At 33.1% G+C, this 12,228-nt stretch overlaps 2 protein-coding genes across 2 annotated transcripts in view; one reads left to right on the forward strand and one right to left on the reverse strand.

Annotated features, from left to right (window-relative positions):
* Nucleotides 1–12,228, reverse strand: part of LOC141399356 (E3 ubiquitin-protein ligase highwire-like) — a 183,264-nt gene that overhangs the window by 63,697 nt on the left and 107,339 nt on the right. The gene's annotated exons all lie outside the window — the stretch shown is intronic.
* be (ben) overlaps nt 6,976–12,228 on the forward strand; it is a 58,832-nt gene continuing 53,579 nt past the window's right edge. Inside the window, exon 1 of the mRNA XM_073977935.1 lies at nt 6,976–8,244. Within this exon, the coding sequence (XP_073834036.1) occupies nt 7,705–8,244 (540 nt within the window). The 5' untranslated portion in view covers nt 6,976–7,704. The remainder of the gene's footprint in view (nt 8,245–12,228) is intronic.

The raw sequence follows: 12,228 nt of genomic DNA on the forward strand, positions 1-12,228 counted from the left end.
AGTCGACTCGGGAGTGTCAAGTCGAAGCAAAAATGGCTCGACTCCGAAACCCTGGTCTTAACTATTTGCAGTTCAATAAATTATTACATTTGCTTGAATTTTTCGAATATGAATTTTTGCATATTGTATGGCTTGATTATTTTCGTATATATGTACTTACATACAAACAATTTAGTACCATGAATTAAAACTTACCTAAAATGAGAAAAAAAAAAACGTTGTTATTAGTGATATGTATGTTATAGATTATAAAGTCTTATTTTGGGTTACATATGTATATAGCAAACACATGATTTGTTATGCTTAGGGAATAAAAAAATGGTTTGAGGCATTGTTAAGTGATAGTGAGGAGGTTTTTATTGGTCAGAATAATGTAATTTTCAGAATCTGCTGTAGTAGTTGATAAGCTTTTGATTGGCCTAACTTTTTCATTATAACCCAGTAAAAATACTCATTACAAAACCCCTTAAAAACCCATTATTTTAATAAGAACATGTCGCGTGAAATATGTGGCCATTTTGTCCACAAAAATAAGTAGTTAGTTAAATGCGTAGTTAGTTCGTAACAACTTATTTAACTACTTACTTATTTAATAATGAGTATTTTTGCTGGGAATAAACTGTTTTAGTTTTTAAGTTTTCGGTTTTTATTTAAGATGGTCATTTAATGATAACTAAGCTATTTATATCCTCAGCCTTGTGGCTACAGAAGTTTTATAATTATTTAAATGAAAACATTGGTGTTTTCCTTCGTGTGCTCCCCAAATGTTCAAAATTTTCGCTTAAGTGCAATGCAGGGATGTTCGAGAATCGATCCTGTCCACATATGTATATATCTATGTATATTTGTTGTGTCTTTTTACATACGAAATGTTGCTGAAAAATTTTTTTGCAAATTTCCATTATGCAAGTCTCAAAATTTGAAACATATGTACATCACGTAAAAAGACACAGCTAATATGTATCTTTTAAACTTCGAAGACGATAAACTATATTGGCCACCTCCTTTTGGTACCTTAAAATTTTCAGAATTTCCCCCTTTTGTGTAGTAGGATCTTTTTGAAATTTTCAACGAAAGTAGTTCTAAAAACCCTGCTGCACCAACTAAAATTAACTTACGAATTGAATATCAGACTCTGTCGAAACTTTTAAAATTTTACTCTCTCGAAGCTAAAAAATATCAGAATGTTATCGAACAACAATTTGCCAACTGATTTGACAAAGAAGAAGTTTGGCGGAAAAGATTTAATTTAGCAATTGAAGGTTGTTGAAGAAGATTACATTTCCACTGAAAATTAAATAAATATGATCAACCAAAGGAAAATAGATCTAGTGTGTTCTCCAAGGACGTCTACATGGTCTTCCTCCTACTCCATGGATGATGCAACGCTTTTTGCTGGGATTTGACACCTTTTAATAAAAAATAGTCTTCACAAACTGCAAAATGAGCTATTTCAATTATCATTTCGTTTTCTATACTAAACTAAATAAATAGTCATTTCTTCCCTTTTTATCTTGTAATTAGTTTGTTTGTTTTTGTCAATAATTGCAAAGTCCCCCACACAAAAAAACGAATTTAAATCAGCTGATCAAACTTGCAAATTTTACAAGGAAAATGTTGCTTGCACAAACTTGTATGTTCTCAGTAAAAAAACTCTCCAAAATGCTCTCTTTTACTTTACAAGTTTGTTATCGAACAGCATTTTGTAAAAGTTTGTACAAATTTGTACAAACATACATATAACTTCAGTGATTTGTTAGGAATGTAGTTAGAGTATTTTCTTAATCAACAAGACAGATATACAGTTGCGTTCAAAATAATAGGAGTGCCCATACGCAAAATGGAAAGGTCCAAAAAACATGGTTAAACTTCTCCATTTTGCCCAATTCTGTATTTGTTTAACATTGTTAGCATCCCAACTGTAAATTCATTAGCAGAAATGTGGCAATTTGTTTTAAATTATTTACTGTTTACACCAACATTATAAATCGCCTTCAACTTTTTTGTTCAAAAAAATAGGAGTGTGGAAGAGAGAGGACAATAAAAATATATTTAGTTGAGTTTACAACCAAAACTGTAAATATTTTAGTTAATAGTAGTAAATTCAATAGATTTGAAGTTTGTTTGAAAACAAAAATCCTTTGGGGGTACCCAAAAACAGGATATTGTCCTTGTGGCTATTTTTCCCATAAATTGAGCAATTATTGGTCAATTAAATGGATTTTATAGGCAAAAACTTTAGTGATTAGAGTTCTTTAACACTCTGGATGTTACATCGAACAATATATAATGATTATTATTCCATTAATTTGTGTATTTTGATCCTTGAGCCCCAGTTAAGTCAATTTCCATTAGACCTTTATGTAAGGATCGGCTAAAAAAGCATATCTATAAGGCATTTATTCCTCCACCAAATACTATTTTGAGGTCCTTAGGATGTAAGCTTTGTGTTCACAAACAATTTCGCTTCTATTCAAAAAATTGTTAAAATATGATACCTTGAAATGTAGTTATACCCCATTTTGTGATAGGCAGACTTTGACTACACTAAGTTTGGTATACATCGTACTATATTTTTCTACATAAACTTACGTTTTTCATTCAAAAATACTGCATTTAGATTAATTCCATTAGAAAACTGTGTTTTATACGATTCAAAACCTAATAAACGTATTCGTAGGGCAACTTCAAAAGTATTTCTTTAAAGTTTGCTTTTTAAGAAAGCGTGTAAAATAATGTATCATATCTGCCAATCATCCAATTTTTCAAATATGAAAAAACCAATTATTCTGGGGGGAGATAAGATGTTGAAGGCCTCAAAACATTCTTTGGTCGAGGAATAAATGCCTTATAAAGGGGTAGTGGAAATTGACTTATCCTGGGCTCAAGGATCAAAATATCCAACTTAATGGGGTACTAATCATTATATATTGTTAGATGTAACAGTCAGAGAGTTAAAGAACTCCAATCTCTAAAGGTTTTGCCTATAAAATGCATTGAATTGCTCAATAATTGCTCAATTTATAGGAAAAGTCGCCCCAAGGACAATATCCGGTTTTTGGCTACCACCAAAGGATTTTTGTTTTCAAACAAAATTCAAATTTATTGAATTTACTACTATTAACTAAAATATTTACAGTTTTGGTTGTAAACTCAACTAAATATATTTTTTATTGTCCTTTTTCTTCCACACTCCTATTTTTGAAAATTTGAAAGCGATTTATAATGTTGGTGTAAACAGTTAATAATTTAAAACAAATTACCATATTTCTGCTAATGAATTAACAGTTGGGATGCCAACAATGTTAAAAAAATGCAGAATTGGCAAACATTTAGAAGTTTAACCATGCTTTTTTGGACCATTCCATTTTGTGTATGGGCACTCCTATTATTTTGAACACAGCTGTACATACATGTACCCTCAGCCAATGTGAAGTGAAACTTTCATCTACGGACAGATCGAATGTATTTAAGGTCTTTTCAGAATTTTTTTGGCCCTTTTTTGACATTTGAACTTGCCGTGGATTAGGAATTAACTGCACACTTTAGTGACATCCTAATCTGAACTTATCCGAAATTTTGTGTGGGAGGTACCCGAAGGGGTGGACCGATTTAGTCCATGTTGAAACCTCATCTAAGCCTGGTAGCAATATCACGATGTGCAAAGTATAGATAAAATCGGTTACTTCCTTCAAGAGTTATCGTGCGCACAAATTTTCCGAACATTTTCGAACTTTTGTGGGGAAGGTACAGGAAGGAGTGTACCGATATAGCCCATCTTCGAACTTAAACTAAGTTTGGACAAAATATTACGAAAGCCAAATTTTGGACCGAATCGGTTTATCCATTCGAGAGTTATCGTGCGCACCAGCCAGACAGACAGACAGGCGGACGGACATTGCTAAATCAACTCCAAATTTCGACAAAAAAAATATTGGGGTCTAAAACCATTATTTCGATGAGGCACATTTTGCCCGTATGAAAGTGTATATGGTAAATTTCAAAATTCCTTTACAATTCAATCGAAAAAAAATTAAAAAAATGTTTTACAAGCACATTCACGATTTTTAGTACATGGGTTAAGAAAAAAAATCGTGGTTTCAAATCTGTTCGCGTTCACAAAATTGGATGCTGCGCCCAAAAGTTATGGGGGGTTTAATTCCCTTATAAAGAAAAAATATTTAAAAATTCCCTTTGTGTTGTAATACCAAAATGTATATATAAATCGGTAACAACATTTAATGTCTATCCATAGACGCCTAAATATTTGCTAAATTTATTTTCATTTTCGCGGAAAATCAAAAAATAATGAAGGAATCTTGGAGTAAATTTTATTCATTCTAACTTATAGTCCATAAAAATCTCTAAAAAAATAAATTAAAAATACGTACAGAATCTAGGCAATGTCCAGAAAAATGTGAGACCAAAATTTTATAGATTAGGATTTTAAATTGCATATTGCAGCTACAACAAAAGACAAAAGTTTATTGTTGGAACAATATTTCAAGAATATATTTTTTGGTTTAATACGAAAATTTTGAGAACATTTTTTGGGAGTTATTCTACTATTTCGGTAAATTTTCAAACAAAACCTGAATTATTTTGCTAAAACCTCTTCAAGGAAAATAGTTTATCATCGTGAAAGTATATTTGCTTAGTGTGATAAGCAATAGAATTAGGAAATAAAGAGTGATATTGATATTACAATCAAAGAAAAAAACATAAAAGTTAAAAACCGTATAACGCGCGAAATAGTTAAAATCAGTTGAGGCGCATGTGCTTTTCGCATAGAGCGAGTGCATCTCTGTCAATATGTTTGCATTTTCCCATGTTTCATTCAGCGACCAAAGTGTGCCATCAGTTGCATCTCACTACACCAAAATGCTTCATGTGGGTAACAATAACGCGATGTTCATATGATTATAAGGCGCATCCGATTTCAGTGATTCCCTGTTAAAAATACGTCAATAAGACAAATTTTATACAGATTCGTCAAGAACCGCGGATGTGCTACCTGATTCTATTTTTGGTTAAATACGAATACTACTCCCGAATCTCTGTAATTTATGACACACCTTTTTGACAAATATTATAATCGCGTATAAAGGATTCCATTTATGTAAACAATTTTAAGAGAAATCGCGGTTTAGTATGCGGATTAGTCAAAATAAAATTTTGCTTATTTTCCTATTTTCAGGGTATCTTTATGAGCGGTTTTAGTGGATGGATTCAATCGCGGTAGGGCTCATTAAATCCGGCGTAGAAAAAAACTAAAATCACGCGGGGTTCAAGGGTACCTGAGTCACAGTTGTAAATTTTGAAGCCAAAAAATAGGTTTTTAAAGAAAATTTACGCACCAAAAATTCGACTTTGGACTCCTATTACTAGGGAGCTGTACGGAGCACACTCATGAGTTATACATCAAACGACGTGGAATCACGAGTTCTACAATCCAATAGATAGTTTAGGTCATTATATGGTTGCGCCCTCCAATTATAAGAAAAATTCAAAAAAACCAGATTTCAAAACTTCAAAATGTCAGCATCGATTTTAGCGGGATGCAGTGTATATATAGAAAAGTCATATATTAGAACCATGTTGCCCAAGGGGTATTCTTCAATTCTTTCTTTGAGCTCATGTCTACATTTTCCGTAGTTTGACCAGAAATCAAGAAAGAACTCAAAAAAACTTGTAAACTTCAACACATTTGTACCCATTTTTTAATATTACCACCAACACAGCTTCCACATAAATTATTTGTTATGTTTCATTTTATGCGACCCCGACTAAAACACTTCAATTAATATAAATATATTCATATTGTATAAAATATATTGGCAGTTCGCTACTTATTAAATGGTGCACCTCAACTTCAACGATTGTAAAACATTTTTGAATATTACCATATACCCTCGTTAGCATAAATGCTGAGGGTATAAAAACCAAGGGATTGGCATGTAAGAATACACCTTTATTATCCTTCAAAGTCTTCGGCATTTTTAACAGAAGGGCATTCAATCGGGCCGATTGCAGGAAAACTGTACGTTTTAGAGAAAAAAATATTTATTAAAAAATGCATACCTAGGAAGTCTCAAAAATATTATTTTCATATACAATTTTAATCTCGCAAAAAATGATCGGCGCTAAGTGGGTTAATTTGAAGGTGACGCAAAAACCTTCGACATGTCGGAAATCGGGAGTTACCCTTGTATTGGGGCTACCCAAATGCTAAAATGCTTACAACGTTGTTCTGTAATTTAATTTAAATACCAAACCAATTTTTCCAATTTCTAAAAAACAACACAACTTTTACGATGCTATTTTTCAAAAACAAAACAAATCTTGTTTTTCAAAAATTTCCCAAATTTTTATTCAAATAAACAAACAACTTACTATCGATAAACAACACCTTTTGCAGGTCAAATTGGCAAAAATTTAGTCAACTACCTAAGAATAATTGTTGTTTACGGGTTTTAATCGTACGAACAGAAGAAAGCATGCCGCATACCTACACACAAACATACCTACAAAACATATGAAAACTCGAGTTTTCCAACTGGACACCACAACAACAGCAACAAATTAATCTACAAGTTTACGTATTTTGTCTACCAGTTGAACGCACAGTTAATAATAATAATTATACACTCTCTCGCTCTCTCCCCGTCACCGATGTAAAATATTAACGGAAACTTTACAATTGTAATACGGAGAGAGAAAATAGTATCTGTGTGTAAGATAGTATCTCAAACTGTTGCTTATGTTTTGTATGAAATAACAAAACAACCTGCAAAACCGAAATTCTCTCTCTGCCTGCCAGGCAACCCACCCATTGATCCATCTGTTTCTTGTTGTTTTCAGTGTGTGAGATTTGAAGAGTGAAAAGAGAAAGTGATAAGCAAACAATGAGAGCCGATCCAACGTAAATAACACCACATATCAATGAGAATGAATATGTATCTGTCAGATACACCAGTTGAGCAGAGATATTATTTAGTGTTAATTTAACGACGGAGCTGATCGTATCGTGGAGCGTTGTCTGTTAATGTCGTTCGTCGTCAGTGTTTAAGAAAAGAATCAGAAAAAAATGAATGGCAAAAAATAGAAAAATAATAAAGAAAAATCAACAACAACTGTGTGGCTGGCTGCGGCTTGTGATTTAAAGTGCGTTTGCTAAATACACCAGCACGATGTTTTAATAAGAAGAAAATTGGAAACTTGTCGAAAAATTCGAGTTTATATTTTGAAGAAAATATTAAAACATCAAGTGTTCCTTTCCATCTTGCGTTAAAGTCAAAGAGAAAGCTTTAATTGAATTTCGTTAACGATCAAAACAAATGAAGTTACGTGGTTGCGGTTACGCCATATGTTCGAGGCCTTAATTGACCGGTTCACAGAAAAAAAATTAATGTTTTTAAAGCAATTACCAAAAAATTAAAAAAACCATAAATCTCTAAAATAAAAAAATTAAAAAAAAAATCATGAAATTATCACAAATCTGTGGAAAAGTGAAGTGAGCTGTTTTTGGTTCCATTGCCTTAGTTTAAATAAATATCAAAAAAAAAAATTACCAAAGATATCAAAAAAGAAAAAAAAAGTCTGTCACAAAAAAATAATTTCATAATTTTATTAAATTTAAACATACACACCAACCAACCAACATCATTATTACAACAATCCAACAAAATATACACACACAACAACATGATCCGTCCTCAGAAATTATCATTTTCACCAAAAACAACAACAACAAGAGCAAGAAACACAACAACAATAATGTGGGTCATTGTCCAGTTTTGTTTGATTTGCTTCTTACAAATCTTGGCGACAACAGTTCCCCCCGCCTACTGTGATAAAGATTTCCAAACAACAACAACAACCACCCATGGGATTAATAATAACAGCAACAACGATAAACTCTTACATCGAGTGGCCCGTTTAACCAAAGTCGATTATTCTCTGCTCAAAGATGAAAATAATAGGACAGACGCCGCCGCCGCCTTCGCCTATCCTTATAGTGCCCCCGCCGCCGGCTATTTAGCCTCCAATGGATTACGCACTCTACTCAAACCCCAAAAATTCTATACGAAACAACAGCGATTTTCTTCCGATAAGAAAAATCCCAATTTGGTTACCCTTAATCTGGTCACTGAGCCGCGTAAAAATATCTGCGACGGCCATTGCCAGTGTGAGAAACAGAATTCCTTTACAACGGTCACATGTGATTTTAGGAAAAATCCCAAGGTTAGTTTTTAGAAAATAAGTTCACATAAGATTTTAGAAAGACCCTAGCAAAACTACGCATTATAAAACTCCTTACCAAGCCATTATTTTAACAAGGGCATGCGCGCGAAACTAGTGCTTATTTTTCGGTCACTAAACTTATTTTAGTGAGCAAAAAATACTCACCAATTTCTCGCGACATGCCCTGGTAAAAATAATGGGTTAGTAAGGGGTTTGGTAATGAGTATTTTTGCTGTAAAATAATACTTTATGTAGACATATACTAACATAAAGGTAACTTTAAAACTAGAAATAGACGGAAATTCTTCGAATTAGTCCGATGTTCACACGTACATATTTTTCGGTAAAGTAAATTGATTTTTTGGGAGAGAGCGGGTAGGAAAGAGCTTCTTTATTCTGTTTCCCACCCCCTATTTCCAAAAAACACAATTTACTATAGCGAAAAATGTGTACGTGTGACATCGGACTTACGTAGGAAAACAAGTTCCATATCTTATTGGTGGGGTAGTCCGTACTTGATACTGATATAAAGACCCCCAAAAACCCTACGATAAACAACAAAAATTGCGTTATTTTTGCTAAAAAAAATTACATTCTCTCAAAAGTTCAAAATTATAGCTTGGATGTAGTTTAGACCTCCTCTAGCTGTTCGCAATTTTCAGAAGAAGATCCATCGATCTTCACAAGATAATTTACCGACCTTCTCCAGAATATCAGGTGATCATCATAAGAAGAAGAAAGTAAGTTTTCACAAAAAAAACTACCGGTACTCTCAAAAAGGAATTAGATCTATTGATCTTCATAAGAATAAGGTCCGATATTCACCAGAAGATTCACTTACATATCTTCACAAGCTCCATTGATCTTCATAAAAAGATCCACCAATCTTCACGAGAAAATTTACCGACTTTTACAAAAATATCAAGCGATCTTCATAAGAAGATCCATTAGCCTTTACAAGAAAATATGCCGGTATTCACAAGAATTAATGAGATCCATTGATCTTCATAAAAAGATGGTCCGATCTTCACCAGAAGATTCACTCAAATATATTCACAAGATCCACTGATCTTCACAAGAAGATTCATCGATCTTCTGACAGGATCAATAGTGGTCTTCATAAGCTTCACTGATCTTCATAAAAAGATCCACCAATCTTCACGAGAAGATTTACCGACCTTCAGAAGAATATCAAGCGATCTTCATAAGAAGATCCATTAGTCTTCACAAGCAAACACCAGAAGATCCACTTAAATATCTTCACAAGATCTACTGATTTTCACAAGAAGATCCATCGATCTTCTGACAGGATCATCAGTGGTCTTCACAAAAAAATCACTAATCTTCATTAGAATATTCACAGATCATTATTAGAAGATCCACCTACCTTCATAAGAAGATTGAGTGATCTTCACAAGAATGAATATATATACAAGAAGATTTACTGACCTTCACCAGAATGTCAACTGATCTTCATAAGAAAATACATAAGTCTGGACCGGTGTTTAGAAGAAGCTAGAGCATCCATTAATCATCATAAGAAGTAGTACTGATATTCAAAGGAAGATGAAGCGATCTTCAAAAGCAGATCAACTTTTCTTCACAAAAAGATCCACTGATCTTCACACTGGATCTGCAGTGGTTTTCACAAGACAATTTACTGATCTTCATTATAATATTTACTGATCATCATTAGAAGATCCACCAACCTTCATAAGAAGATTCAGTTTTATTTACAAGAAAGAATATCGATCGATCTCCGTAGGAATATTCACAGATTCACAGATCACCTTTACTATAATGTCAACTGACCTTCATAAGATATTAGATCAGTCTTGACCAGTGTTACCAAGAAGGAAGGAATCCATTGATCATCATAATGATCAATTACATTCATAAGAAGATGAAGCGATCTTCAACAAGAAAATCATCTTACCTTCACAAAAAGATCCACTGATCTTCATAATAAGATCAACCGATCTTAAGACTGAATCATCAGTAGTCTTCACAAGAAAAATTACTGATCTACATTAAAATATTCACTGATCATTATAAGAATATCCACCTTCATAACAAGATCCACCGATTTTCACAAGAAAGAATATCGATCAATCACCATAGGAATATACACTGATCTTCATAAGACGAATAAGCGTTGATCTTTAGAAGTTTATTTCATCTTCACAAGAAGTTCGATTGACCTTAATCAGATGATTTCTTATGTAAGGATCCATTGATTGAGCGATATTTTATTAAAGATTTAGCGATTTGTTATAGGAAGATCTATTGATCTTTACACAAGATGATCAATCGATCTTCTAATCGGTTGAAGCGATATGGAAGAACCTAGTCGATCTTCATACTGAATCACAAAATTCAAATTACTGATCTTCATTAGAATATTTGCTAATAATCACTGATCTTCAACAGACTATCAAGAAGGAACGAGATCCATTGATCATCACCACTTCTTGATAAGAAGATGAACCTATCTCCACAAGAAGACCATCTGATCTTCAGAACCAACTTCTTCACTGATCTTCATACGATCATCACAAAAAACCACAGATTTTCAAACTGATCATCATAAGAACATCTACTGATCATCACCACTTCTTGTTAAGAAGATGAACCAATCAATCTTCACAAGAAGTCCATCTGATCTTCAGAACCAACTTCACTGATCTTCATACGATCATCACAAAAAAACACAGATTTTCAAACTGATCATCATAAGAACATCTACCGACCTTCTTTAGAAAATTCAGTGATCTTCGCAAGAATGAAAATCGATCGATCTATATAGAAATATTCACTAATCTTCATAAAACGAATCACCGCCGTTATTTAGAAGTTCAATCGAACCTCACAGGAAGTTTAATCAATCTTCACAGGGTGATCTACCGATCTTCATCAGAATTTTCTTATGTGAAGATCCAATAATTTAGCGATATTTTAAGGGAAGATCCATTGATCTTTCCACAAGATGATCAATTGATTTTCTAAGCGGTTGAAACGATATGGAAGGTCCTAGCGGATCTTAGCACTGAATGAAATATAAAATTTACTGACCTTCATTAGAATATTCACTGATCATCATAAAGAGATTCATTGATCTTCAACAGACTATCAACGGATCTTCTTAAGAAGATCCCTACGTCTTCACAAGAAGGAACGAAATCCATTGTTCATCATAAGGAGAACCACTTCTTGATAAGAATATGAACCTATCTTCACAAGAAGACCATCTGATCTTCATAACCAACTTCACTGATCTTCGTAAGATCCTGACAAAAAGATCCACCGATTTACAAACTGATAATCATAAGAACATCTACCGACCTTCTTTAGAAAATTCAGTGATCTTCGCAAGAAAGAAAATTGATCGATCTATATAGAAATATTTACTAATCTTCATGAAACGAATTACCGCCGTTTCTAGAAGTTCAATAGAACCTCACAGAAAGTTTAATCAATCTTCACGGGGTGATCATCAGAATTTCCACTGATTTATTATGTGAAGATCCAATGATTTAGCGATATTTTAAAGGAAGATCCATTGATCTTTAAACAAGATGATCAAAAGATTTTCTAAGAGGTTGTATCTATCTTTTAAGCGGTTAAAACGATATGGAAGGCCCTAGCGGATTTTAGCCCTGAATCAAATTTAAAATTAACTGACCTTTATTAGAATATTCACTCATCATCATAAAGAGATCCATTGATCTTGACAAGGAGATTCAGTGAATTTCACAAGAAAGAAGGTCGATCGATTTCCATAGGAATATTTAACGATCTTCATAAGACGAATCAGTGATGATTTTCAGAAGTTCAATCGGACTTCACAGGAAGTTCAATCGATCTTCACAAGGTGATCTAACGATCTTCATTAGACTTGCCACTGTTTTTTTTTTGTGAAGATCCATTGATTTAGGGATTTTTTTGAAGATTTAGCGATATGTTATTATATAGGTTGAAGCGATA

Source organism: Musca autumnalis, unplaced genomic scaffold (assembly GCF_047663935.1).
Source record: "Musca autumnalis isolate F117 unplaced genomic scaffold, ASM4766393v1 scaffold_3, whole genome shotgun sequence".
In the NCBI taxonomy this organism is placed as follows: Eukaryota; Metazoa; Arthropoda; class Insecta; order Diptera; family Muscidae; genus Musca; species Musca autumnalis.